Genomic DNA, 24,133 nt, shown 5'->3' with positions numbered 1-24,133 from the left:
ACTGTGAAATTTTGCGATTATATAACCCAGTGTGTGGCTAGATTTAAAGCAATAACTATCTATAAACAATCAAGCCACACGCAATATAGAAATGTATAGTTACGTATCTTTATTGATATTATTGTATAAATTGGTAAACAAATATTTATTGTTTAAATAGTCAAATGTACCTTTGTTTATCATTTCGCACAAATTCTTCTTATACCTATAGCAATTAATTAAATACCCATACTTACGTAGGTAGTTAGCGAACATAGAGCGAGTTTAATTTATATTTGCACAACTAATTAAAGTAATAAGTAATTAAAAAGTTGTTGTAGCATGTCCTTTATATTGTTAAAATTATGTTACAATTTAATGATGTCGTGTAAGATCGCTTTATACTCAAAATGTATTGCATTTAATAAGGGAATTGATATAGTTGAATATGATCTCTTGAAAACTTTCTCCATTCTATCTATGGCCCAGAGAATTTTAAGAAACTATTTTTGTGAAATTGTACCTACTCTAAAGTATTCCAATTTTGTAATTCCAATTGTGAACTCCAAGTTGAGTATAAGCTTTAGTAATCTTCTAATAATGTAGCTAGTATTAAAAATAGAAGTAAAAATGCTTCATAAATAACTAGAGGTCAACCAATGGGTTTCTTGAGATAACAGTAAATGTAGGTGTAATAATCACTTATTGACCACCAAAAAACCAAATGATAAAATAAATGAACCACCTTGCATGGAAACATATTTATAAGTAACCTTTTGAAATAGCTTTGTCAGAAAGTTACTGTAGATATTTTAACCAGTGTTTGTTTCGCCTTTATGCACTGCAAAGTCCGATAAGCACAATAAAACATACGCTATTTAAAATAAGAATTAATCTAGGACATTTTAACAAGTATAAGTAATTAAATTTTGTATTTAAAGGCGGTTTGTATAATAGTCTTGTACTTTTTAGTTGTTATACATTATTTGTAGTATTATAAACACACCAAAGTTATAATTTAAAAATAATAAACATGATTAGGCTCTTCTATGCTCTTGTTTTTTTATGAATTTGAACCTGTACGAATTTGATAATTCTCTCTTGACTACATTAAGGGCATGTGTGGCTGAATTGCGAAATTAAATCTATTGCTGTCCTGCTCAGTCAAATAATATAACTTGTATTCAGCCTTCAATCTAACTTGTATAAAATAAAAGACATCAAAAACTTACCAAAAAAGTCACATAATTTATTCTTAAAAAATAATATGTACAGGAACACTGGGTGATCACTAGTCGTTGGTGGACCGGTGTAGTTATCCTGCTATTGCTAAATCCTGTTTGTCATTTGATGCCTCTATTTAATTTTTATTACTTGGGTTTGACGCAGAATACATTCTATTCATGGGATTCATTTGGCAGTCAGCGACATCTCACTCATCAATAGAAACTATTCTAGTAGTGACATAGAAAAAGTCATCTTCTGCAACCTCATGCCGTCCACTTCCAAATTGTACCTTCACTGATTCAACAATAGCAGAATAACATAAGCCACAAAGTCTTCAGTGACTAGTTGTGGGCTGGTCGCGGCTTCAGTATGAGCTTGCCGGTTTCATCGCAGGACATGTTGAAGTCGTTCAGCACCGACCTGGTCCGTGCTGTCACAATGCTCGGTGCTATCACCTTGCGATGTACACCGCTCATGAATAGTAGCACTGGGGATGGAATACAATCATACATTATTATTAGACCTTGGTAAGGTAGCTGTTAATGGCTGGATGAGGAAGGCTTGTGATTCTTGTAGTGCTCTTTATGAGAGGCCTATGTCCAGCAGTGGGTGATGATGTGTAAGAGCATGCTATACAAAGAGTTGTGTGGGTTATGGGAAATAGTGGCATATCAGGCAGAGAACCTGATAACTATTTAGGAAAATCATAGGCCACCTGATGTATGCTACACTTCTATTTAAATGACAATTATTAATAAAACTTTCAATAATTGAGATCTTTTAGTTAAAATTATAGGAACTCCAACTTTAAAATTATGTATATGAATGAAACATACCCAGAAACATGGATGTGAAAGCGAAGAAGGGGTGATTCCACAGTGATTGTGTTAGAGACACAACCGGTGTGAGTGGGTCGGTCAGCCAGTGCCAGGCCGCGATGGCTGTACACACAGACACCACTGCTAGCAAAACTGAGGATAGAAGACATCATCTTTAGTATTTATATTGTAAATATGTATTTTTATATCATTCAATATGAATGTGAAACACAAAAGGAGCCTCCCTAAGTGACATTAGTACCTAATACAAGTCCAGCACATCATAGGTTACTCCATATTAAGCAGTAGTGCAATCATTGTTATTGCTGAAATACTAGATGTAAACAATATGGACATACTTCTCCAGCGCATGGTGGCGGGCTGCAGACACGCGATCACCTCCGTGAGCCGCCGCTCGAACGCTTTCAGGTCTGAAACAAAAAAAAATGTGGGTTTCCTTAGAAGGGAAATATTTTTTATGACTAACTAATAATCAAGTAAGGACCTGTCTCATTCATTGGTTTTGCTCAATGTTATTGTTTTCGTCATATACAAATTTACAATTAGTTTGTAGTTATTGAGTTTTAGAGAGTATCATTGAGATTTTTCTGAAAACTACAAGCCAGCTAAGTCAACTTTGCTTTAGTTGGTTCCTGCTGTGACGTTTTCTAATATGGAATCTTTCTCATCTGCTGTCTCAGACGGATTTTGAGATGGTAATGGATTTCTCAAATAAAGCAAAATAAAGAGTAAAATTGAAGTAGAATGATCACGTACCATCACAAGCAGTCTGTTCCAGGGACATCTTGCTAAGAGTGCCTTCTATGTTAATATGTTGACAATGAATTACTAATTAGTTTCACTAATTATTTCCTTTTCATCCCTTGTAAAATAGCGGTCAAAGAACTTCAGGAAAAGAAGAAAAGGAAAATCAGCCAAGAAATGAGAAATTCAAAACATTTGATTTGACAAGTTCACATTTGACAGATTGTCAGTATAGACAGCTGGAATAACCTACTTTGTATGTCCCTGTCTGCTAAATAAACGGACCATGCTCGTGGACAACTAATACTGATAAAAGCGGCTTATTGAAAACTAGCTGTTCCCGCGCGTTTCGCTTCGCCTGAAAAAGTTTTCCCGTGGAAATTCCGGGATAAAAAGTAGCCTATGTTCTTTTCCAGGGTCTAGAACTCTAGACCGTATGTATGTATACCAAATTTCATTCAAATCCGTTCAGTAGTTTTGGCGTGAAAGAGTAACAGACAGACAGACATCAGACAGGTAGACACAGTTACTTTTGCATTTTTAATATTAGTTAGGATTGAATGCTTTCTGCTTCTACACTTCATGTATTACGTATTTCTCGTAGTCTCTATATGAGTACTTAGTTAGTAAATCGCCGAGACGTGAGGTAACTTTATTTTTATGCTGGGTAGACAGGTAGGTACTATATTCTATCACCGCCATTGAGATTTCATCCTGCCCTTCTCATCAGAGAAGTGATTACTTAATTTGTACGGTGGTTCATTAGCACGGACACCGTGTTAACGAACGAAGGTGAAGGCTGATAAGAAACAACCTTTGCCTCGCCATGCTATGAAATTCACAGATTCATAACATGCAGTGACAGAAGCGGCTTGGGTTTTGGATCGAATTATTTCATTCACTTGATTTCATTCACTCACTTCACCCTCCCACTTGCTCCCACTGACTGACCCCCCTCCTCAACCTCATCTTCACCCCTCGCCTCTCCTCCTTCTTGCCGCTAGCTAGGTAGCTAGCCGCTACTACTGCTATTGAATTTTATTTATCTACAAGTTTTGTTGCTAAAATCAAGTGGAAGTGAGAGTGACTGAATAAAACTGAAGGCTACAGGATGTGTTAAGGCGAACGAAGTTATACACATTCATTTACTGAAACATTCTCAACCAACTTTTGATATTTACATGAAGTGATGGCAGAAGAGCCACGGCGGAAAGCCGTAAAAGTGGTCGTATTAGGAGACATCGGACGAAGCCCGCGCATGCAGTATCATGCACTGTCGCTGGCCAACAACGGTCTCAAAGTGGATCTTATCGGTTACGTGGATACTTCGCCTCTACCCGCTTTATTGGAGAACCGGAACATAACTGTCACGAAACTTAACCCTCTTCTCTTCAATGCTGGACCGAAGCTACTGCAATATGTTCTGAAGGCTTTCTGGCAATCTGTGAGCTTGTTTTTGACCCTCTGTGTGACCGGGAAGTGTGACTATCTGCTGTGTCAAAACCCGCCAGCCATCCCCACGCTCCCAATATGCCGATTGTACTGTTTAATCACTAAGACCAAGTTCATAATAGACTGGCACAACTATGCATACTCAATTATGGCCCTGTCTTTATCACCTACACACCCGTTATTGAAGCTGGCTAAGAAAATAGAGCAGTACTTTGGCCAGTCTGCAGATAGCAATCTCTGTGTCACATATGCCATGAAAGAGGACTTGATACAGAATTGGAATATATCGTAAGTTATACCTACTTACTACTTATGAAAAATATAAAAGGGTTGTATGTTTTATTGATTTTATCTTCTCTCTTTACAGAGCAACAGTCCTCTACGACAGGCCACCTAAAATATTCCATCCCATGTCTTTGGAGGAGAAACATGAGTGGTTCCTAAAGATAAGTCAGCAGTACCCTGAGTTTGGGCTCTCTGGGCGGGACCAACTGAACTCTTCGTCCAGGGATGCATCGGACCGGAAGACCGCATTCACTCTGGCTGTTGGCAGAACAGTAGAAGTGAGGAAGGAGAGACCAGGGCTACTGTTCAGCAGTACTAGCTGGACTCCGGATGAGGACTTTGGAGTCCTATTGGAAGCTCTGCAAGGTAATTATACATAAATCCATTCTGGTGTCCCACACCATCTTTGTTACAAGTTCCTTATGATATACCAAAAGAATAAGGTAACTGCAAGCCTTTCATAATCTTTATTTATTGAGGCACACAAAACAGATAACAATGGTTACAAAATTTAAAAAAATACAACTAAACATCTGTTCTACATTGATACCCAAAACATGCATGCACAACATTAATTATTTAGGATGGAACATTACTCATTACATGTGTTCTATGCTATAAGGTAAATACCTACTAATTTTATTAAATAAAACTAAAAATTACTAAGAAGTTGAAATAATTAGAACTAGCTATTCGGGTTAGAGCTCTGAAGGATGCCAATAGATTTTTTATATGTAAAGAATTTGTTATTAAAAATATCAATGTCTTTGTTACTCACAGATAACTCATTATAAAGTCGACACATTTGGAGAATGGGATTAAAGTATGCTATATTGTTTTTACAAGTTGGGACCAGAAATGTTTTAGGATTGCGGGTTCTGTAATAGATGTTAATATTAATCAATGATAGCAGAGTGGGGGAATCTATTCTAGCATGCAAAATCTTGTAAAGGTATATCAAGTCGCTTCGCTCACGGCGCGCTTCGAGTGACACCATTTTGAATTTGGAAAGCCTATCTACATAATTAATACGACCATGATGATACCTATAGCTTAAGGTTCTTAGAAACTTTTTTTGGATACGTTCGATGTTATTGGAATGAATATCATAATAGGGTGACCAAATGACACTCGCATACTCCAGGACGCTTCGGACTAAACAGTTAAATAAGTATATGGAACTGTTAGGGTTTTTGAACTCTTTAGTGGAACGCAATATGAAACCTGAAAGTTTTGCTCCTCTTTTTATAATATGCTTATAGTGAGGTCTAAAAGAAAGTTGATCGTCGAAAAGAACCCCAAGGTCTCTTACCACACTTTTTCGATCAAGAATGTGCCCTGACAGAGTGTAGTTATGTAGGATCTTATTCGTTTTCCTCTTGCTAAAAGTGATAATGGAGCATTTATTCGTGTTAAGGAACATTTTGTTTCGAGAACACCAGGCTTCTACGGTATCAAGATCAGATTGCAGATTCAAACAGTCTCGATCATTATTAACTACGGTAAAGACTTTTAAATCGTCAGCATACATTAGATAGTGGCAATTGAGTTTGTCTACAAGGTCATTGATAAATAATATAAATAGAAGAGGGCCTAGGTGTGATCCCTGTGGCACTCCAGATGAGATGTCTATTGGAGCTGATAGGTATCCTTTAACTGTTACCAATTGGCTCCTTTTAGTTAAATAAGATTTAATCCATCTATACAAGCTTCCGTGAATCCCGTAAGAAGATACCTTAGAGCATAAGATGCGATGGTTAACTTTGTCAAACGCCTTACAGAAATCTGTGTAAACGCTGTCGACTTGGCCGCCTTTAGCAAAACAATCGCATAAGAAGTTTTTGTATTCTAGGAGATTGCTGACCGTTGATCTATTTCGAACAAAGCCATGTTGTTTCTCAGACAATAAAGGCCTTACCTGTGTATATATGTTATCATAGACAAGTGATTCGAAAAGCTTTGCAATACAAGACAGTATACTTATTGATCTATAGTTGTCGCATAGCGATTTATCGCCTTATTTGAAAATAGGGACAACATGGGCGATTTTCCACTGTAACGGAAATACACCACATTTAATAGATTTATTAAAGATGATTGAGAGTGGGATACATAGTTCATCCGCACATGCTTTAACAAATGAGGGTGGTATGCCGTCTGGCCCGGCTCCTTTATTTACATTGAGGGTTTTAATTTTAGTGAGAATGTCGAATTTACTTAACTTAATTTCAGATAAGCTACTGTTACTTGTAGAGGCTTTAGCAGAGAAACTTGTATCAATATTATCTTGATTTAAATCCTTCTCGAAAACGGAACCGAAATAAGAAGAAAATAATTCACCATAAATCTATGTATAAATATTTCATAATCATTAACCAACAATGTTTTACTACTCAGGCATATACTTAATTGATCTTTTGCTTGTTTACTGTTAGAAAATATTTCAGTATCTATTATTATTTCAATACTCTTATAAACCTACTCTAGCAGGCATGCAATCTTAACCAACCTATTATCTTAATTCTAGTGTACGAGACCACCTACCCAATAACAAAGAAACTGCCAAAACTGGTGTGTGTAATCACTGGCAAGGGTCCAATGAAGGAGCACTACATCAGTCAGATCGCCAAGAGGAAGTGGCAACATGTGAAGGTGGTGACTCCTTGGCTGGAGTCAGCTGATTACCCCAAGATGGTGGGCAGTGCGGACCTGGGAGTCTGTCTTCACACTAGCTCCTCGGGACTAGATCTGCCGATGAAGGTTGTGGACATGTTTGGTGCAGGACTGCCTGTTTGCGCGTTTAGTTTTAAATGGTATGTATTACTGTGTATGTTATTAATTTATTACATAATTTTTAATTACCTACCTAATTACCAACATAAATGCACTTATAACTAAAATTAACGCTCTAACAGTGCATATAAATATGTAAAAAGTTTATTGCATGTTGCTAATACTGTTTTGATGGCCTCAGATAAAAGAGCAATATGAAAGGTTATCTAAATAGGATGTGTGGGTTGAAGGTTCTTGATCCCATTAGCCTTTACTTAGTTGCTGCGTATTTAAATCAATTTCATAGAAAATATCTATTACTGTAACTATAAGTGGATTACTGCATTTTGTAACAAATATGTAAGGACATAAATAAATGATAATTATGAGTTATGTTGTTGAATTATTATAACCTCTGTAGTGATGCTGACAGAGGAATAAAACACTACATTAGTGATACACCAATGTAGATATGGACTGCTATTTGTATAGGTATTTAGGTACTTATGTTTCTCATTAAAATGTTATCATTATCACCTGTTTTTAATTTAGTACTAAATGTAATTGTTACTTATCTCCATGTTTGTTGTTTCAGTCTCAATGAACTAGTAGAAGATGGAGTGAATGGCTACACATTCAACACTTCAGATGAGCTCGCCAAACAGATAGTCCGGTGGTTCTCAGACTTCCCCAACAATGCTGAGCAGAACGCCACCGCGGCCAAAATGAGAGAAAGACTGCAAAAGTTCCAGGAATCCAGATGGGAGGACAACTGGAATCTACGAGTCAAAAAGATTTTTGATATGTGATATTTGTTTGTTTATTTAAGTTATATATTGAATGCATTTAGTTTTAGGCCAGTCGTTTTATAATTTGTAAATAAAATGGGATCAATAAACATTCTAATTTTGTGAATACTAGGTATATCTTTCCTTACTCAAACAAAAAATAGAAATAAAAAAACCAAAGTACCATACTTTTATCACTTATAATTAGAAAAATACAATGCTTGTAAAATCAAGCACCTCATCACAAACTTAAACTAATAGTCTTTCGATTTCTTGCTGCACTCCCTGGATCTGGGGCTTCAGCTGGGAGCCCTCGTTGATGGTGATGGAGCAAGCGATGATGGGGCGGGAGACCCCGCAGGCGCGGCCGAGCGCCTGCTTGGACCGGACAAACACATAGGGCACGTTCTTGTCCTCACAGAGCAGTGGGATGTGCAGCACGATCTCCAGCGGCTCAGCGTCGGCCGACATCACAACGAACTCGGAGAGGCCTCGGTTCAAGGTCTTGGTGGCCTCGTTGGCTCCCTTCCGCAGCTGCTTGTAGTTGGCAGCCTGCTGCACCAGGTTCAGGATCTTGGCGGTCAGCGGCGCGTCCGCCAGCGGGTACGCCTTGGGGTTCACGGCGGCTTCCTCACTCTGAAAATACAACGTGCGATGTTATTGTGTGCTACATAACCTCAAAATTTTTGATTGCGGGTGATAATTTCTATACAATACGTGGTGTATGTGTAGCATTAAGGTGTTTTATGGCACGTAAAGACACAAATACGGCTCTTATTGAGAAGATAACTCAAAGGACAAAGAAATTAAATAAAAAACACGTGTTTACTTACCATGTTGTATGTGGATATTTAACCGAGTGTTGACAAAGTACAACCTCTCGGCGAGTTACTCGCTTCACTGAGGACACTAATTTGGGTCTTGGAAACTATTTAATATTTCGTTTTTAAACGAAATATTGAATTTACAACAAAAATTTCGCAGGGAAGCACGGCAAGCGACGCTATCGAACACGCGATTTTGACTTTGACAGTTGACAGATGAAGGTCATAAACACAGACCCCCATTTACTGCACAGATTATCTGCACTGTTTAAAAATCATTCTTCTAAGTTCTATTGCCTCAGTTTGTAGCCCAGAATAATTACGCCATTGCTTTTATTCGCTTATCAAAAATCAAGCATACCCAACCCATACCACCATGGACATGGTCTACCAAGAGTTTTTAAGAATTTCTTCGCGGCTCGCATGTTTTGATTGATGTGTTCTGTGGTTTGATATCATATCGCTCAAAAAACATGACTACCAAAAAAACTCTCGGTTGGGATTCAAACCCGGTACTTACAAAAATATGTCAGATATTTTAATAGAGTAGCTCAATGTCTGACCTGTCTATAAAAACTGCCATATTGCCACATCTACCATACAAAGTCCTTGCAGCTATCCTATTTTATTATCTGTGGGGGAGCGGGTGTAGGTACCGGGCTTTCTCGAATGGAACCTTGGGCATATCCGTTCAAGTTCTAAACTGCCTTCCTAAGCTTGGACCTTATCGACGACCGAATGGCGTAGTGGTTAGTGACCCTGACTACTGAGCCGAAGGTCCCGGGTTCGATTCCCGGCTGGGGCAGATATTTGTTTAAAGACAGATATTTGTACTCGGGTCATGGGTGTTTGATATTTACATTTAGTATCTATCTATCTATGTTTTAGTGTAGATATATCAGCTGTCCGACACCCATAACACAGGTTCTTCCTAGCTTGGGGTCGGATGGCCGTGTGTGAGATGTCCCCACATATTTATTTATTATCCCACAACGATGGTCCACTGCGCTTCAGTTAAGTATCTAAATGTGCTAAATCTAGATATGAAGGTTTTCTCACGATGTATTCCTTCACCGTAAGCGCGATGTTATACATCCTATGAACATGCTGTTTTTCAGTAGGTACCTAGGATTTTAAATTAAACACAGTTGGTGCTAACAGATGATTTATTTAACTTACATTTAACCTATACAAATAATTTCATTATATTCTCAAACAATAAGTACCTGACTCATTAGAACAATATTTAAATCACAAGAAAATAAATTTATCTGCAGCATATTATTATATCTTACCTAAGATTAGTCCTTACACAATGGTCAAAGGTTCTCCATCCATGACACAGCTAACGATAGTAAAAAGATGCCATAAAACAGTCGTGAGATGCATTTTTTCATTAATTTTAATGAAAAATACTACAAATATCAATAGCTACTGGCTGTTGATATTCATAGGCAGTTCTCATCATGGCTGGGGAGTCTAATAATGTCATCAGATTCCTTACATAACTAATTCGGTTTCTTGAAACCTTGGAACTGGTTTCCTTGGTTGAACTGGTTGCCTTGGTTAAATTGGTTTCCTTGGTTAAACTGGTTACCTTGGTTAAACTGGTTTCCTTGGTTAAAGTGGTTGCCTTGATTATGGTTATTGCCATGAGGGTTGCCCTGGTTGTGATGATTACCCTGGTTGTGATGGTTACCATGGTTATTTTGGTTCTGGCTAGATAAGAATGCCAGATGTCCCTTCGGGCACTTGTTGGCATAGTGACCTTTGGTCCCACACTTGTAGCAAGTAACTTCCTCGAGTGGTTTGTGCATCAAGCGGCCGCGTTGCGGTGGTGGCGGGGTTCCTTCCTCAGGGTTATTGTTCTCATTGTTAGTTGCGGGTTTCACATAGCCAAGGGCTCTGTATCTGGCTTCCTCTTGCCTCTGGGCTGCTTCTCTTTGCTGCAATAATAAAATTAAAATATGGTTAGTGTTGTGAGTGTAGGTATTATAACAAGGGGATTTTGCTGTCCCATCTGGACTGTGTATTTCTATGGCCAATACATACATCCATAATGGATTATTTAATGTTAATGGACTTAACACATTCACATAGATAAACTGGCCTGGTTTATTAGAAAGTGAAGCTATGCTTTGCTTGTTGATAAAATGTACTAAAAATTAACATAGAATATCTAGATATATTTCAAAAGGCTTACCGCTTGAGGTATCTTGTTACAAGTGGAAGCTTTATGACCAACTTCAGAGCAGTAATGACAAACAGGCAGTCTCTTGGCATCCTTAGTTTGCTCCTGCGGGGCTGGCAACTCAAACCTGGGATGCATGAACTTGCATTCCTTGCCGTCAGGACAGAATCCTGCAAGGTAGTTGAGACAGAATACTCTTCTCACGTGCCGGTGGCGACAGTGAGGGCCGTGGCGACAGAAACCTCGGTCATACCTGAAAACATTACAGTTGTAACATTTATTAATGTTTGGATTGGTACTGACTATCTATAATATGAGTTTTATACATATACAAAATTATGTATCTTTAGATACAATACAATACATACCATGGACAATCCTTGATCTTGCTTTCAGGGTCTATATGCAGGAACGGGCACTCTTTATTGTGACACGCGTTGAATCTAGCGTAGAAGTAGCACTCGGGCATTTTGGACATGTCATACTCGTGCAGGAACTCGCACTGGTCGCCCTTCTTGCAGAGCCCGCGCAGCCAGTGCTTGCAGACCACCGTGCGATCGCCTCTCACGTGTCTGTAGGGACACTGAGGCCCGTTGCTACAACCCCCCGGCTGACTGTAGAATTCACATACCGCCGCTGTCGACTCTGTAATTAGAGGAAAAAGATCGTGAAATAGATGTTGGGAACACTAAAGGATAGCTTGTTTATAAGTTGAGGTGAAGTTGAACTTACTGTCCATTCCCGGGAAAGGCAGAGGCAGGGCCCCAAATTGCTCTTCCAATGCATAGTCTATATCAAATTTTATGTTTTCCACGCTGGCCACTATCGTCTCCATTGTAAATCATAAATTTGTAGCTTATTTTGTATTCTAAAGGGAAATAAGCAAATAAATCGGCACAATCGGCATTTATTTTAGAAAATTGACAGTTATGTGACACTGACTGACAGCGTGACAGCAGCCAGCATTTTTTTTTCCTGTGTTTCAAATTTAACTTTGTAAATCCCATAGACTACGACGGTAAATCCATAAACGATAGTGGATAGAGTGCAGAAAGAATGAATGAAATCACAAACCACATATAGTTTATTTTCTCTATGCTTATTGTTACAACTGTCAGTGTCAGAATAGGTTATTTTGTGTCCTCTCCAAATATAATGTTTTTCTACTTTTTCTCTTGAATTAATACAGCCAAATCGGTTGATCCACCTTGATATCTACAAGCATGTCTTTCTCCGACATAAAACATGCTATCAGAAAGTATGAGTTTCCCCAGAGCGCCAGAGAAGCGCTTGTTAGAGTCGGTAAGGCTATCAAAACAATCAAATTTGAACTCTGAATATTTGGCAAACTCTCATCATTCTGAACCTTTTCAGAGCAAATGCTCACCGGGCGCGGTGCACCGACTGCCAAGCAGCTAGATGGTGTGATGGACATCATAGCTGAGTTTATATTCTGCGAGTCAGACCGTCGCGGCGGCCGCCGGGGTGCCGGCCTCAACCCCCTGCAAGAATTACAGCTTATTGACGTCATCTGTGACTACCTGTCGGGCAGCATCAGTGAGACCACCAAGAACACAATATTCCTATCCCTCTTTGGAGGCCAGGAGAGTCAGCGGCGGCTGAAGATATTGAGCATCTTGGCCAGCATGGCTGTGTCTGCTTCTAGCACTCCGGTAAATGTCCATTATTTATATTGAAACTACTAACTTCATGCAGCATTTGCTTGTAAACCCTATATATGAATTTTCTACTGTATTATTATATGATTATATTGTAGTAGCAGACTGAACCTAACTTTTAGTTTAAAACCATTGTTCCTCAATCTCCAGATGCTACTAGCAGTAGGAGTGTGGCTGCAGCAGATGGGCTGCTCGTCCCCACAGTCCCTGCAACTCGTGGAGAATGTCATCCGAGACCACTTCCAGCTGAACACATCCAACCAGGCCGCCCTCAACTCTCTGGCCAGCTCTGCCCCACAGTTTGTGGCTAACTTCATCACGGCTGTCACTGAGCTGTACATGAATGATGCTCAGGGCAAAGTCAAGATGCCTCCTAAAAACTTGTTGGAAGTTATTACTGCTTGGGTGAGTGATGAATGAATCTAGTGACAATAAAAATTAGTGCTTAGGGTTGGGTTGTCATCATAAGTATTTAAAGGGTTAGCAAGTTGGATCCATTGCCTTTCCCTTTCTGCCCAGGGTGAATCAAAGTGCCTTGTATAAATGTACAAATAAATTTTAATGCATAAAACTAAGAAGATTGTATATTTGGAATGTCTAGAATTGTGGATATTCAAGCATCATATAGCCAACCTTCAATGATGGAGAGGCACTATAAGAAGAAGAAGCATCATATCACAGCCAAATGATATGGAAAGGGGCAATTAGTAGAGCCATACATAGAAGCTGAAAATAATTTGTTATGATTTGCACCATGAGAGGCATTATATTATAATCCAGCTGCACCATGAATAATTCACACATCAAGATGGTACATACTAACTGCCTAACTTAATTACTTTGATGATTAGTCATGCAGATCATACTGAGTACTACTATAAATCTACTAAGCTATATTTCCCTTCAATTTATCTCCCTCTAACTCCCCCCTCTCTCTCCCCAGGTCCACGCGCACCCGTCGCTCTGCATGTCGGCGCAGCTGTCCCCCGCGCCGCTCCCCGCCGGCGCCATCCCCATGGCGGCCGTCACGCCGCTCGCCGGACTCGTGCACTGGTGTGCGCGCGCGCCGCTTTATGTTGATGAGGGTATAAGCTTTGTTACTTCGCATAAGTGCTCCTCATATATCTGATTCCAGAAATCGACGTCTTCTCTGTGTGGGTCAGTTATATGTATAATATAATCGCATAAGTACATCACTGATGATTTAGGGGTACCACCCCCAGACAATGACGAAAGAAACTGCTATCCTAAGCTTAGACCATTTCCCACTATGCTGATCCACTTCAAGTGGGTGGATCCACACTATGTAGAATTATAGAGACGCAGGCAGGTTACGTGCAATGGTAGGTATGTTATGAAGCATAGAAAAACAACAACATGGCATCATAAATCTAGACATAGTAATAGGCGGTTTTCTTTACTGTTACATAAAATCTTAATACGTCCGATATGCGTAGTGGCGCCCAATAAATATACCTACTAAAATCGAAACCATTCCCATTCCAGATGTAGAAATGGAAGAAGCTCCCACCCCGCCCAAAAAAATCAAAGTGGAAGGCGAGATCGAGCACAAGATGATGAAGACCAATACAACGAAATCCCTCTCTGAGTCGGAACTCTACACAAAGCTCCACCTGGGGGTCCTACACAGCCTGCGCGCGGGGCGGCGCACGCACGGGCCGCCTACTGCCGTCAATGCTCAGCACCTCGCCGCACTGGCGCCCATGCTGCAGGCCTACTCGCAGGGTGCTGGGGTGCCGGTGGGGGGCGATGGGAGGCTGCAGGTTTGTGGGGTTTTAAATTAACCTTTATTTTGTAACTATTTTCTGGACTGAATTTCTAAGTTAACAAAGCTATCCTGAGTAAACGAATTGTATTTCAAAACTCCATTTGTAGATGACATCATTTACTGTATTTGAACTAAAAAACCGGCTTTGGTCATGCATAGCACCATTGTTGTACAAAGACTAGTAGCTATGTTGACACTGAGAATCTATCCAATTTCATAAATTTTCTACCTATGCCTTTACTAAAAGATGTTCTTGTTTGTTAATCAATATACATTTCCTTCCCTCCAGGACTGTCTGGACAGGATAGGGCAGGCGGTGCAGATAGCCCTCGCAAATGGCTGCGTGTACGGCAACATCAGCAGCCTGCTTGCGGTGCTCGACACACTGCCGGAGAACCGCCTGCTCCGGATCATCATCAAGACGCATCAGCAGGCCATTTGACAGATGGTCATGTGAGAGTGAATGGGCTGATTTCAGAAGGACTTAGTGATAGACGGTGCAGTGTTTGGAAGCAGCAAGTGAGGGAGTTATGAATTGGGATATGATATGTAAAAGTGTACAGTACATTGAAAACTGTAAATAAATAGATATTTAAGAATTAAAGAAAAGTATTTATTTTAATTAAAAAGGCTTAAATCTACGGCTTTGTTTAATCTGAGCTATCTTCTTTTTGTCTTCTTCAAACTTCTGTCGCAAGGCAACTATGTGCTTCATCTTTGACTCTCGTATTTGGAAAGTGTAGAAGTTCTTCAACTCTTTTCGTTTCTTTCCTTTCTCTTCTTTAGCCATAATTTTGTTCTCAACTTTTTCTGACCGGGCAAAACTTTGTACTTTGCCTCTCTTGGTGACTGTCACCCAGCCCTCATCATCTTCCTCTTCAAGTTTCTTCTCTTTCTTTTCAGCTTCTTTTGTTTCTGCATCATGCTGTTTCATGAATTCCTCTATTTTCTGTTTCAGCGCTTTAGGTTGGTACACAGAGTTGTTATACTCATCTATCCACTTATTTATACCTAATTTAATTTGATGAGTCTCTGAATTTAGAGGCCGTAAGCAGGTTAGCTTCAGTGCCTTGTCTAATTCAGATACTTTAGAGAACACAATGTAAGCAACTCTGAATGTTGGTAAGTTGGGGTCGGGTACAAATTTATTGACTTTCTTGATGTCTGATAAACTCGGTTTCAGAGCAAATGATACGGAGAGAACTTTCCCAGCCTCACTGAAAGCATTCTTCAGAGATTGCTCATCAACATAAGGTGGCACATTCACAATAAACATAGTTCTGCCTGATGGTTTGTCGGCACTTTGTTCTCTAATAGAGTGTTCCTTGAAGTATATTGTGTGCCCATGCTTGGAATCATCCGATACACTTAATTCTAAAGCTGAAAATTAAAAGTTGGGTTAATTATAATTAAAGTTACATTTATAACTTATAATAGTTTGGTAAGTGATTGATATTTATGAGACAAAGGATGGGTTAGTAACATAATAGAGTACCTTTGAACTCTGGTTTTTGTTTTGTGAACTCTGGTTTTTGTTTTACTGCTTTCATAATGATATTATTTTATAATGATTATATTATTTAACAGTAAATATCTCGCATGTTTATTATTATTTTAGGTTAGAAAGACACAGAATAGGATGAAATGGTTAATGGTAGCATTTGACATTTCAATCAGCATTTCATTTTCTGTATCTGTGAATAAACATCAATAAGGGCGGCGACACACTATCGGACGTAAGTCGCAGACGAGACGTAACCATGGGCTGGCCTTCACTTCAGCTTTCATACGTCCAATAGCGATCTGGCACAAACCGTTCCGTAAGACCGTGCAAACCATGGACTTTGTATAATATAAATTCCTTGGTGCAAACTTATTCAGTCGCGGCTGACAGCCTCGTCCGATAATGTCTCGCCATCTTTAGCAGAATATCCTTATTCTAAGGAATGTAGCGTTTGTTTTTGCGTTGAGCGTTGTGGCCTGTGATTTAAAAACAATGTTTACTAGTCTATGCCGTTTGTGATGACATTTGCAAGTCTCTTGTCTATGGAACATTTCGAGTTGTCTTCTGGCGAGAAAACGTCTGTTTTTGCCAATATTTTGTAAAATATTTACGGCCATGTGTGGTTATATTGCCGCGACCGACGCCTATTATAGTGATGCTACCCACCACTGCAAATAGTAAAGCGAAAACCGTGAAGGGATCGGACATCTCTCACGCTTCAGATCGCGAAGAAATCGGTCAAGAAAACACTACGGATGATAAGGTCAGAGGTTATGTTAGTTCATACGATGCAACCTCGTCATTCGGAGGGCCGCACAAGGATGGCCGGTTCCGGCGGGGCGGGCGGGTCACGGAGTTCCGGCACTCCCGCGGGTCGCGCGGCGGCCGCGGGCGCGGGGGCGCCTTCCCGTCTCGATCCGAGCGAGAGCCCGCCGAAAATTCCTTGTACCACGAACCGCTAGCCCACCCGAACACCGACACTTGGTCGCAAGGAAACTCCACGAATAAATTCTACGAGCGGCCCGAGCTGGCCGTGAGCCTGCCGGAGGACCCTCGCATCTCCAAGCTGCTGCGGCGGCTGTGCGCCGAGCTGCACGTGGACAAGTCGCTGCAGCTCTGCGCCAAGCTGCAGGACGCCGTCATGCTGCCCGAGAACGCGCGCTACATCCGCCGCTCCTATGACATCCTGGTAGAATCCCTCCTCGATGTTCTATACGAAGCCCCTGGACCAGAGACGAAGGAAGCCGCTGCGGTTGTGCTTGGCCGGATTGGCTATGTCATGGGCCTTGACTTCTGCAAACATCTTGAATGGATTGCATCTACGTATTCAGTGCACAACTCATCTATAAAACATCTCCTGATATTGTCGTTTACTGAGACATTCCAACTGGACTATCAAACACCAAACCTGAGTGAATTTGCAGAGATAACACTGGACCGTCTACAAGTGATTATTGAAGGAACTGATTCTGCTGATGTGTTCATGGCTGCCATTAATGCTATGATAGTTATATCCAACTCTTACCCAGAGCATTTTGCGAACCACTTTGTGGACACAGTGGACATACTGGTTGGCTGGCACGTGGACAATGTGCAGCCGAAGAAGATCAAGGAATTTGCTCTACAATCTTTATTCAAGCTGAGCCGCCACTGGCAGGCCGATGTTGGGTTCTCGGTGAACTTGTTGAACCAGTTCATTGAAGACATGGTGGTCTACTCAAATGACCTAGATGGTGAACAGGAAGATAAAGATGAAGTGAATACCCCCGAGGAATGCACTCAGAAGATAACATCTTTTCTCAATGTATTCAACACAGTGGTAAAAAGTCTGGGGAACCTCCTAAATCCCAATGTATCCCAGGCTGTGTCATGGACATTTCTTACAGAAGCCATGACTAAGATCTTACATGTTTTGACAAAAACCCTTGATGAGGAATCAGAAACAGATTTAATATTGGCGGGAAATGAATGTATTGTTCTGTTGCTGGATTACCTACAAACAAAGTCCACTTCAAGTTTGCCAACTATCTTTTCTCTATTGTGCCTGGAAGTTAATCACTATCTGAAAATAAGTGACCAAGTTTGCTTGAGCATTATCAGCCTAATTAATAAGATAATAAAGGAGGTATCATCAAATCTGCCTATTGAATTTATTGTGCAAACTATTGGACCTAACAGCTCATTGCGCAACCTAAGATATTCAGAAAGCCTGCAAGTACTGAATGGAATAGCTTCAGTCTACAGCAACTTATTGAATTTGAAGAATATCCCACTGCTACAAGAAACATACAAATATGTTCTCACAGATATTCAAAACTCCTTTGAAGCAATCATGCCAGATGTCTCCATAATACCAGCAGAATACACAGAGGAGATCAGCCCAGATGACGGTGAGAAAAACATAATATTCTATCTACAGTGCCTATCTGATCTTGCAAATGCCAGTAACTCCATCATCGGCATGTGGGCTCTGCAGCCCAGCATTCTGGAACTGCTGGCCATCAAGATGTGCCCTCACAAGAGTATGCTGATTCAGTTGAGACCAGCCCTTCACTATGCCATACTTTATCTACTGCATTCACATTGCAAGAAGAATAACAACTTCATAGCCTCCAGTGACTTGGTGACCAATACACAACAGAGGGCCAATGATATCTTTGGATTATCTAATCTGAGTCTAGGTGATGTGTCAAGCTCAAGCCCAACTTCAGGTCACCTTGGGATAATCTTGAATATCTTGAGCAGAATATTAGAAAAGAATGCCCCCAATGAAACGGTACAACTGATGCTAAATTGGATAGGTGAAATATTCAACCAACTGGACAAATATTTGCCTATAATAAGTATGTCTAAAAATTTCCTCGTTTTGGTGACCAATATGCTCTCACTTGCCAACAGTTTTGAAGATGATATTGTTACACTGGTTATGAAGAATATACAGATACTGCTGAAAAATAAGAGACTGACATGGAACGTCATAATTTTGAAGAAAGTAGCAGTGTTGTGTTTACTACACATTGATAACAACAATAAAGTGCTCTCCCGATCATGCCTAGAAGTGTTGTTTGAGCTGCCTTGGGATATTGTTCAACTTGAACTGGACAAACAAACCATCAAAGTATTTACAACCCGTAAGATGACCCTTAGCACACTGAATAGTGATACAAAAGTAAATTCATTTAAAGAATTTCTGATGCGCGGCTCGTTCGGAGGACTATCAAGCACGCATTTCAAAATGATTATGAACTGCCTATTACAAGCAGTATTTAATGACAAGACCTTTTTGACTAACGCATTTTTGACGACATGGCCATTACAGGCCACAGATATGGACGAAAACAACCTCATGTTTTTTAGACAGTGCGCAACCAATTTCACATCAACTTGTGTTGGATGGGCGCTCTCAGAACTGGCCCAGACCTGCGTCACATTAAAGCTACGGACGACTTTAGGGAAGCCACAGGAGACATTCATGAAGATTGAGGGAGCACTTAAAGGTGTTGCTCGGGAGACTTCATCACATGAGACAAAATACGTTGCAAACGGCCAGCTGTCGCTGATGCACGTCGTGGTCGTCGAGCAAGTGCGCAGCCGCTGGATCACTGAATTTATGATGTTCTTGGAGAAGTACATTTACAACGCAGCAGACGGGACCGCGACAGTGCTGCCACCGGTCGTGAAGCCGGTGCGGACCTTCTTCCACACAAACTGGCCGACCTGTCGCGACTGGTTCGCTAGAGTACGCCCCGCGGCGCTCGCCGTCAGCCTCTACTCCGGCCATGTCGGAGCCGCCATCTACCACGCTGGCCTGATACTAGAATTGGCTGCTAACTCATCGTCCAACATCGACATTGAAGCTATAACCATGAGTATCGCAAGGTCACTAATAAAGATTAGAGAGCCTGAAGTCATCCACGGTCTTTACATATGGATTAAACAGACGTTCGACAAGAAATTCCTGTGGTTGAAAGCCGCAGCAGAACAGGCTAACTCGAGACATGAGGTGGCCATTGATTTCTATAAGAAGTTACATGGAATGGCTACTAAAGAGGAACAGAATGATGCTGGTGATAGTCCTCAGTTGGACTCGAGAAGTAATAAGTTCATTTGTGATCAAATAATGGACAGTTACAAACATATCCAAAGCTGGGAAGACATGCAAGAATGGAAGGAGCTTGAACAAAACTCAAATAATTCACAATGGGACTCATTCACAGGTTTGAGACAGTTCGATGATGGTGTAGAAATGCCCGAAGAATTGAGTAATTGGGATGTTCTTGATATCGGCGCCAAAGAAATCCCCAAAAATGCATGTTCATACCAAGGATTAATAAATAAGATTGAATCGACTCTTACTTGCACAGCTGTGAACATGTATTACAATGACACTATCGATAAATACGAAGAAATATTATCAACTTGTGATACACTACTAAATTCTAGCTTGCAGGAGTTTTCGCGCTCAAATGCAGTACATTTCCTTAAAGAAATTGCGATTCTTCAATTGGCTAACCATGGTTTAAAGAATATGGTAAAGAACGGAAAAATTGTTGCCAACCCATTCAAACCATCAACCATTAAAGAACACAAATATGACACCGAATTGGAAAACTTGACGAAAATACTGTGGTGGAATCAATACTTCACAAAATTGAATATGAGCGAAGAAAACATCTTTTACACCGAATGCTTACGACTTGACGCAATAAAGATAGCCAGAAAGAATGCAAACACATCAATGGCAAAACGAGAACTTTTAAAGCATTTCAAAAATAATTCATCATTCCAAATGAACCTTGGGAATGTTACAAGCCTGGACGAGTTGAGTGAGGTGTTATTAATGTCCACGAACATATATGACGTCGATATATGGACACTGAACAATGCAACTGCACTCGTTGAACTTTGCAAATTAACGTATGAAAAAGAGGAGACCAAACCTCGTGCTGTAAACCTATGCGCAAGCATTTCTCTCGGATTTTCTCAGAGATTAGCCATGAGTGAACAAAGCTACGAATTGAGAGAGAAAGGAACTAGAATGCTGCTCACTCTGTCCAAGTGGGTTCAAAATGGAAACGAAAAAGCTATGGTCGGCAATTTGGAGTCGCCTCTAAACAAATTGATTGCAGCGCTGCCTGAAATAGGCCTCGTTGATAACAACATATCTGAAAACGTAATACCGATATCGGATTCAGCTGTTGGAAAACTGCTGCAGTTCAGTGTCAACCAAAGTCCAGGACTAGCCAAAGCTTGGGCTAACTTTGCGGCATGGTGCTTCAGATGGGGGAGAAAGATGGTCGAATACAGCTCAAAAACCGGTGAGCAACTAACTGACAATGACAAAGTACAGATTGAGAGTGTGATGATCGGTTGTTCACCACAAGATTTCGAAGCCGTTTGTGAAATACTAACGAAAACAAAAGCGACATGTGACGATGAAGATATAGATTGGAATGAAATCAATACCTCTGAAATGATAGAGAGCCAGCTGCGTACAGTTCCATCACTGAGCAATGCCTTCCCGGAACACTTGGCACTTCTGGTAGACATATGGCGACAGGCACAGAAAAGAGTATTTTCCTACTTCGAACTATCTGCGGATGCCTATTTCAAGTTCCTCCAACTGATATGTGCATCAGATTACATCAATCACAGTGGAGAAAATGCAGTTGTGAGTGCCACTTTGAGATTGTTACGCTTGATTGTGAAACATGCTATGGAGCTACAAACTGTGCTAGAATCTGGGCTGGCTAATACACCTACTCAGCCGTGGAAAGTTATCATTCCTCAACTGTTTTCAAGACTAAATCACCCGGAAACATACGTACGAAAATGCGTTTCAGATTTACTTTGTCGCTTGGCTGAAGATACTCCTCATCTAATTACATTCCCCGCCGTCGTGGGTGCTGTCGAGAATGAAGAGAATGATATAACTGAACTAAGTGCAGCCAGGACATTCCTTTCGAATGAAGCAGAAGATACTGGCCAAGATATATTTGATATTGATGACGCAAATAGCGATAAACCAGTAAATAACGAATTGAATTCCTGTTTCCTGGACATGGTCGAAACACTAGCAAAACAAGCACCAACAACCATTCTGCAAGTTAAACTGCTTGTGAAAGAATTGCACCGCATTAATTTGCTATGGGATGAGCTTTGGCTTGGCACACTGGTCCAACATCACTCAGATTTTACGAAGAAGCTTTCTCAAATGGAGTCAGAAATAACAAAAGTTAAGAATAATGCGCATCTCAGCGCTGAAGAAAAAGAAAAATTGATTAAAGAAAAGAATCGTATACTTATGGAGCCAATAGTTTTTGTTCTTGAACAACTTAATCATGTGACATCCGCAAAGCCAGAAACTCCACACGAGGTATCATTCCAAACGAAATTCCAAGCATTAATAGATGAGGTCATTGACAAGTTAAAGAATCCAGCAAACCCTGAGAAACCACAAGAATCTTGGGCACCCCTCAAGCAGTTACAAGTAAAACTACAACAAAAGGTCAATAAGAGAACATCATACATACTGCGAATGTCTGACATCAGTCCGATTCTGGCTGAACTAAAGAATACAGTAATAACAATGCCAGGAGTGCATACCAACCAAAGAACCGTAAGGGTGACGATAAAATCAGTAGAGAACAACGTCGCTATACTGCCAACAAAGACGCGGCCAAAGAAACTAGTATTCTACGGTTCAAACGGCAAGCCTTACACATACCTCTTCAAAGGGTTAGAAGATCTACACTTAGATGAGAGGATTATGCAACTGCTATCAATCACGAACACCATGATGGCACGTGACTCGGAAAACAACGACAATCAAACATACAGAGCTCGCCATTACTCTGTCATACCACTGGGTCCTCGGTCTGGCCTCATCAGCTGGGTCGACAACGTGACTCCGCTATTCGCTCTGTACAAGCGCTGGCAGAACCGAGAGGCCGCCATGCTGTCGGCCAAGACAAACAAGACAGTGAACGTCCCGCGCCCATCTGAGCTATTCTACAACAAGCTGAACCCTCTGCTGCAAGAAGCGGGCATTCCGACGGAAAACAGAAAAGAATGGCCGGTGGCGACGCTGAAGCAAGTTCTGAAAGAGTTATCAGAAGAAACGCCAAAAGATTTATTATCTCGGGAGTTATGGTGCAGTAGTGTGACTCCAGAGCAGTGGTGGCAGATGACGCGTCGCTACAGTTACTCAGTCGCCGTGATGAGCACGATAGGCTACATAATAGGGCTCGGTGATAGACACTTGGACAATGTGCTAGTGGACTTGACGTCTGGTGAAGTGGTGCACATAGACTACAACGTGTGCTTCGAGAAGGGCAAGACGCTGCGTGTTCCTGAGAAGGTGCCGTTCCGGATGACGCCCAACCTGGTGGCGGCACTCGGGGTTACTGGAGTTGAGGTGAGTGACTTTTACTAACATTTTTTAAAAGATATGTTATCCTAACTAATATTATAAATGCGAAAGTAACTGTGTCTGTCTGTCTGTCTGTCTGTCTGTCTGTCTGTCTGTTACGCTTTCACGCCAAAACTACTAAACGGATTTGAATGAAATTTGGTATACATACGGTCTAGACCCTGGGAAAGAACATAGGCTACTTTCTATCCCGGAATTCCCACGGGAAAACTTTTTAAGGCGTTTTTTATATGTAGATATCTTATTTGTCTCGTCAGGCAACTAAAGACAATCATCATCAGCCGTAATATTCAGGAAACGGTACCCTAGAAACTGAGCCCTAGAGTCTCTACTTCCTACAGTCTCTGTCGGCTTAGTATACAACTTTTGCAACACAGTGTACATACAACAAAAAAAACTTTTTAATATTTATAAAGTGAGTGGTGTTATTTAACACTGAAAAAGTTATAATTTTAATTATTTATTTTAATGTTTTTTTTAATACCTCATGTTTTATAATCCTACGTAATCGTATCGCTGGTTAATCAGACAAATCTGTTATTTAGTAGTTACTTTCAATAATCTAATACGACTAGAATGCGATTTTAATTTAATTTTAACATTCGTTTCTCATTTTTTTCTGATCAAA

The 24,133-nt window shown here is 40.5% G+C and overlaps 7 protein-coding genes across 7 annotated transcripts in view; 3 read left to right on the top strand and 4 right to left on the bottom strand.

Moving 5' to 3' along the window:
• Nucleotides 1-1,204: 1,204 nt before the first annotated feature.
• Nucleotides 1,205-3,014, bottom strand: LOC105383609 (nuclear envelope phosphatase-regulatory subunit 1). The gene is made up of 4 exons (XM_011553689.3): nt 2,802-3,014; nt 2,384-2,455; nt 2,043-2,177; nt 1,205-1,693 (listed from the first exon to the last, which is right to left on the bottom strand). Exons 1-4 carry the CDS (start codon nt 2,827-2,829, stop codon nt 1,548-1,550), a joined length of 381 nt encoding a protein of 126 aa, XP_011551991.1. The 5' UTR covers nt 2,830-3,014; the 3' UTR covers nt 1,205-1,547.
• Nucleotides 3,015-3,778: 764 nt separating this feature from the next.
• LOC105383608 (chitobiosyldiphosphodolichol beta-mannosyltransferase) lies at nt 3,779-8,213 on the top strand. Its single transcript, XM_011553687.3, has 4 exons — nt 3,779-4,529; nt 4,609-4,892; nt 7,054-7,339; nt 7,894-8,213. Exons 1-4 carry the CDS (start codon nt 3,979-3,981, stop codon nt 8,105-8,107), a joined length of 1,335 nt encoding a protein of 444 aa, XP_011551989.3. The 5' UTR covers nt 3,779-3,978; the 3' UTR covers nt 8,108-8,213.
• A 58-nt stretch (nt 8,214-8,271) lies between these two features.
• LOC105383607 (NHP2-like protein 1) lies at nt 8,272-9,124 on the bottom strand. Its single transcript, XM_011553686.3, has 2 exons — nt 8,920-9,124; nt 8,272-8,722 (listed from the first exon to the last, which is right to left on the bottom strand). The coding sequence occupies exons 1-2, from the start codon at nt 8,920-8,922 to the stop codon at nt 8,336-8,338; spliced, it is 390 nt and encodes a 129-aa protein (XP_011551988.1). The 5' UTR covers nt 8,923-9,124; the 3' UTR covers nt 8,272-8,335.
• Nucleotides 9,125-10,058: 934 nt separating this feature from the next.
• On the bottom strand, nt 10,059-12,037 carry LOC105383606 (cleavage and polyadenylation specificity factor subunit 4). Its single transcript, XM_038120311.2, has 4 exons — nt 11,834-12,037; nt 11,470-11,746; nt 11,114-11,354; nt 10,059-10,856 (listed from the first exon to the last, which is right to left on the bottom strand). The coding sequence occupies exons 1-4, from the start codon at nt 11,934-11,936 to the stop codon at nt 10,419-10,421; spliced, it is 1,059 nt and encodes a 352-aa protein (XP_037976239.2). The 5' UTR covers nt 11,937-12,037; the 3' UTR covers nt 10,059-10,418.
• A 183-nt stretch (nt 12,038-12,220) lies between these two features.
• Nucleotides 12,221-15,149, top strand: LOC105385847 (integrator complex subunit 15). Its single transcript, XM_048631692.1, has 6 exons — nt 12,221-12,403; nt 12,476-12,774; nt 12,931-13,185; nt 13,724-13,865; nt 14,287-14,564; nt 14,859-15,149. The coding sequence occupies exons 1-6, from the start codon at nt 12,325-12,327 to the stop codon at nt 15,009-15,011; spliced, it is 1,206 nt and encodes a 401-aa protein (XP_048487649.1). The 5' UTR covers nt 12,221-12,324; the 3' UTR covers nt 15,012-15,149.
• Nucleotides 15,150-15,160: 11 nt separating this feature from the next.
• On the bottom strand, nt 15,161-16,224 carry LOC105385846 (ribosomal RNA-processing protein 7 homolog A). Its single transcript, XM_011556290.3, has 2 exons — nt 16,065-16,224; nt 15,161-15,949 (listed from the first exon to the last, which is right to left on the bottom strand). Exons 1-2 carry the CDS (start codon nt 16,117-16,119, stop codon nt 15,192-15,194), a joined length of 813 nt encoding a protein of 270 aa, XP_011554592.3. The 5' UTR covers nt 16,120-16,224; the 3' UTR covers nt 15,161-15,191.
• A 348-nt stretch (nt 16,225-16,572) lies between these two features.
• LOC125490996 (serine/threonine-protein kinase SMG1) overlaps nt 16,573-24,133 on the top strand; it is a gene marked incomplete at its 5' end in the record, with an annotated part of 127,998 nt that continues 120,437 nt past the window's right edge. The window contains one exon of the mRNA XM_048631738.1: nt 16,573-23,490. Coding sequence (XP_048487695.1) covers nt 16,573-23,490 — 6,918 coding nt within the window. The remainder of the gene's footprint in view (nt 23,491-24,133) is intronic.

This window comes from Plutella xylostella, chromosome 29, assembly GCF_932276165.1.
Source record: "Plutella xylostella chromosome 29, ilPluXylo3.1, whole genome shotgun sequence".
In the NCBI taxonomy this organism is placed as follows: domain Eukaryota; kingdom Metazoa; phylum Arthropoda; class Insecta; order Lepidoptera; family Plutellidae; genus Plutella; species Plutella xylostella.
Note: the sequence above shows the minus strand (reverse complement) of the source record. Positions and strands in the feature narration are given on the sequence as shown.

Bases quoted from the DNA above. Each gene is read 5' to 3' on its own strand.
- LOC105383606 (XM_038120311.2), bottom strand. From the start codon at position 11,936: ATGGAGACGATAGTGGCCAGCGTGGAAAACATAAAATTTGATATAGAC. The intron at 11,747-11,833 runs GTAAGTTCAACT...CTCTAATTACAG, and splicing joins GCCTTTCCCGGGAATGGACA to AGTCGACAGCGGCGGTATGT. The intron at 10,857-11,113 runs GTAAGCCTTTTG...TTATTATTGCAG, and splicing joins GTAACAAGATACCTCAAGCG to CAAAGAGAAGCAGCCCAGAG.
- LOC105383609 (XM_011553689.3), bottom strand. From the start codon at position 2,829: ATGTCCCTGGAACAGACTGCTTGTGATG. The intron at 2,456-2,801 runs GTACGTGATCAT...TTTTTGTTTCAG, and splicing joins GGAACAGACTGCTTGTGATG to ACCTGAAAGCGTTCGAGCGG. The intron at 1,694-2,042 runs GTATGTTTCATT...TTCCATCCCCAG, and splicing joins TTTCACATCCATGTTTCTGG to TGCTACTATTCATGAGCGGT.
- LOC105385846 (XM_011556290.3), bottom strand. From the start codon at position 16,119: ATGAAAGCAGTAAAACAAAAACCAGAGTTCACAAAACAAAAACCAGAG. The intron at 15,950-16,064 runs GTACTCTATTAT...TTTAATTTTCAG, and splicing joins ACAAAAACCAGAGTTCAAAG to CTTTAGAATTAAGTGTATCG.
- LOC105385847 (XM_048631692.1), top strand. From the start codon at position 12,325: ATGTCTTTCTCCGACATAAAACATGCTATCAGAAAGTATGAGTTTCCC. The intron at 12,775-12,930 runs GTAAATGTCCAT...CTCAATCTCCAG, and splicing joins TGTCTGCTTCTAGCACTCCG to ATGCTACTAGCAGTAGGAGT. The intron at 13,866-14,286 runs GTATAAGCTTTG...TTCCCATTCCAG, and splicing joins GCCGCTTTATGTTGATGAGG to ATGTAGAAATGGAAGAAGCT.
- LOC105383608 (XM_011553687.3), top strand. From the start codon at position 3,979: ATGGCAGAAGAGCCACGGCGGAAAGCCGTAAAAGTGGTCGTATTAGGA. The intron at 4,530-4,608 runs GTAAGTTATACC...CTCTCTTTACAG, and splicing joins ATACAGAATTGGAATATATC to AGCAACAGTCCTCTACGACA. The intron at 7,340-7,893 runs GTATGTATTACT...TTGTTGTTTCAG, and splicing joins TGCGCGTTTAGTTTTAAATG to TCTCAATGAACTAGTAGAAG.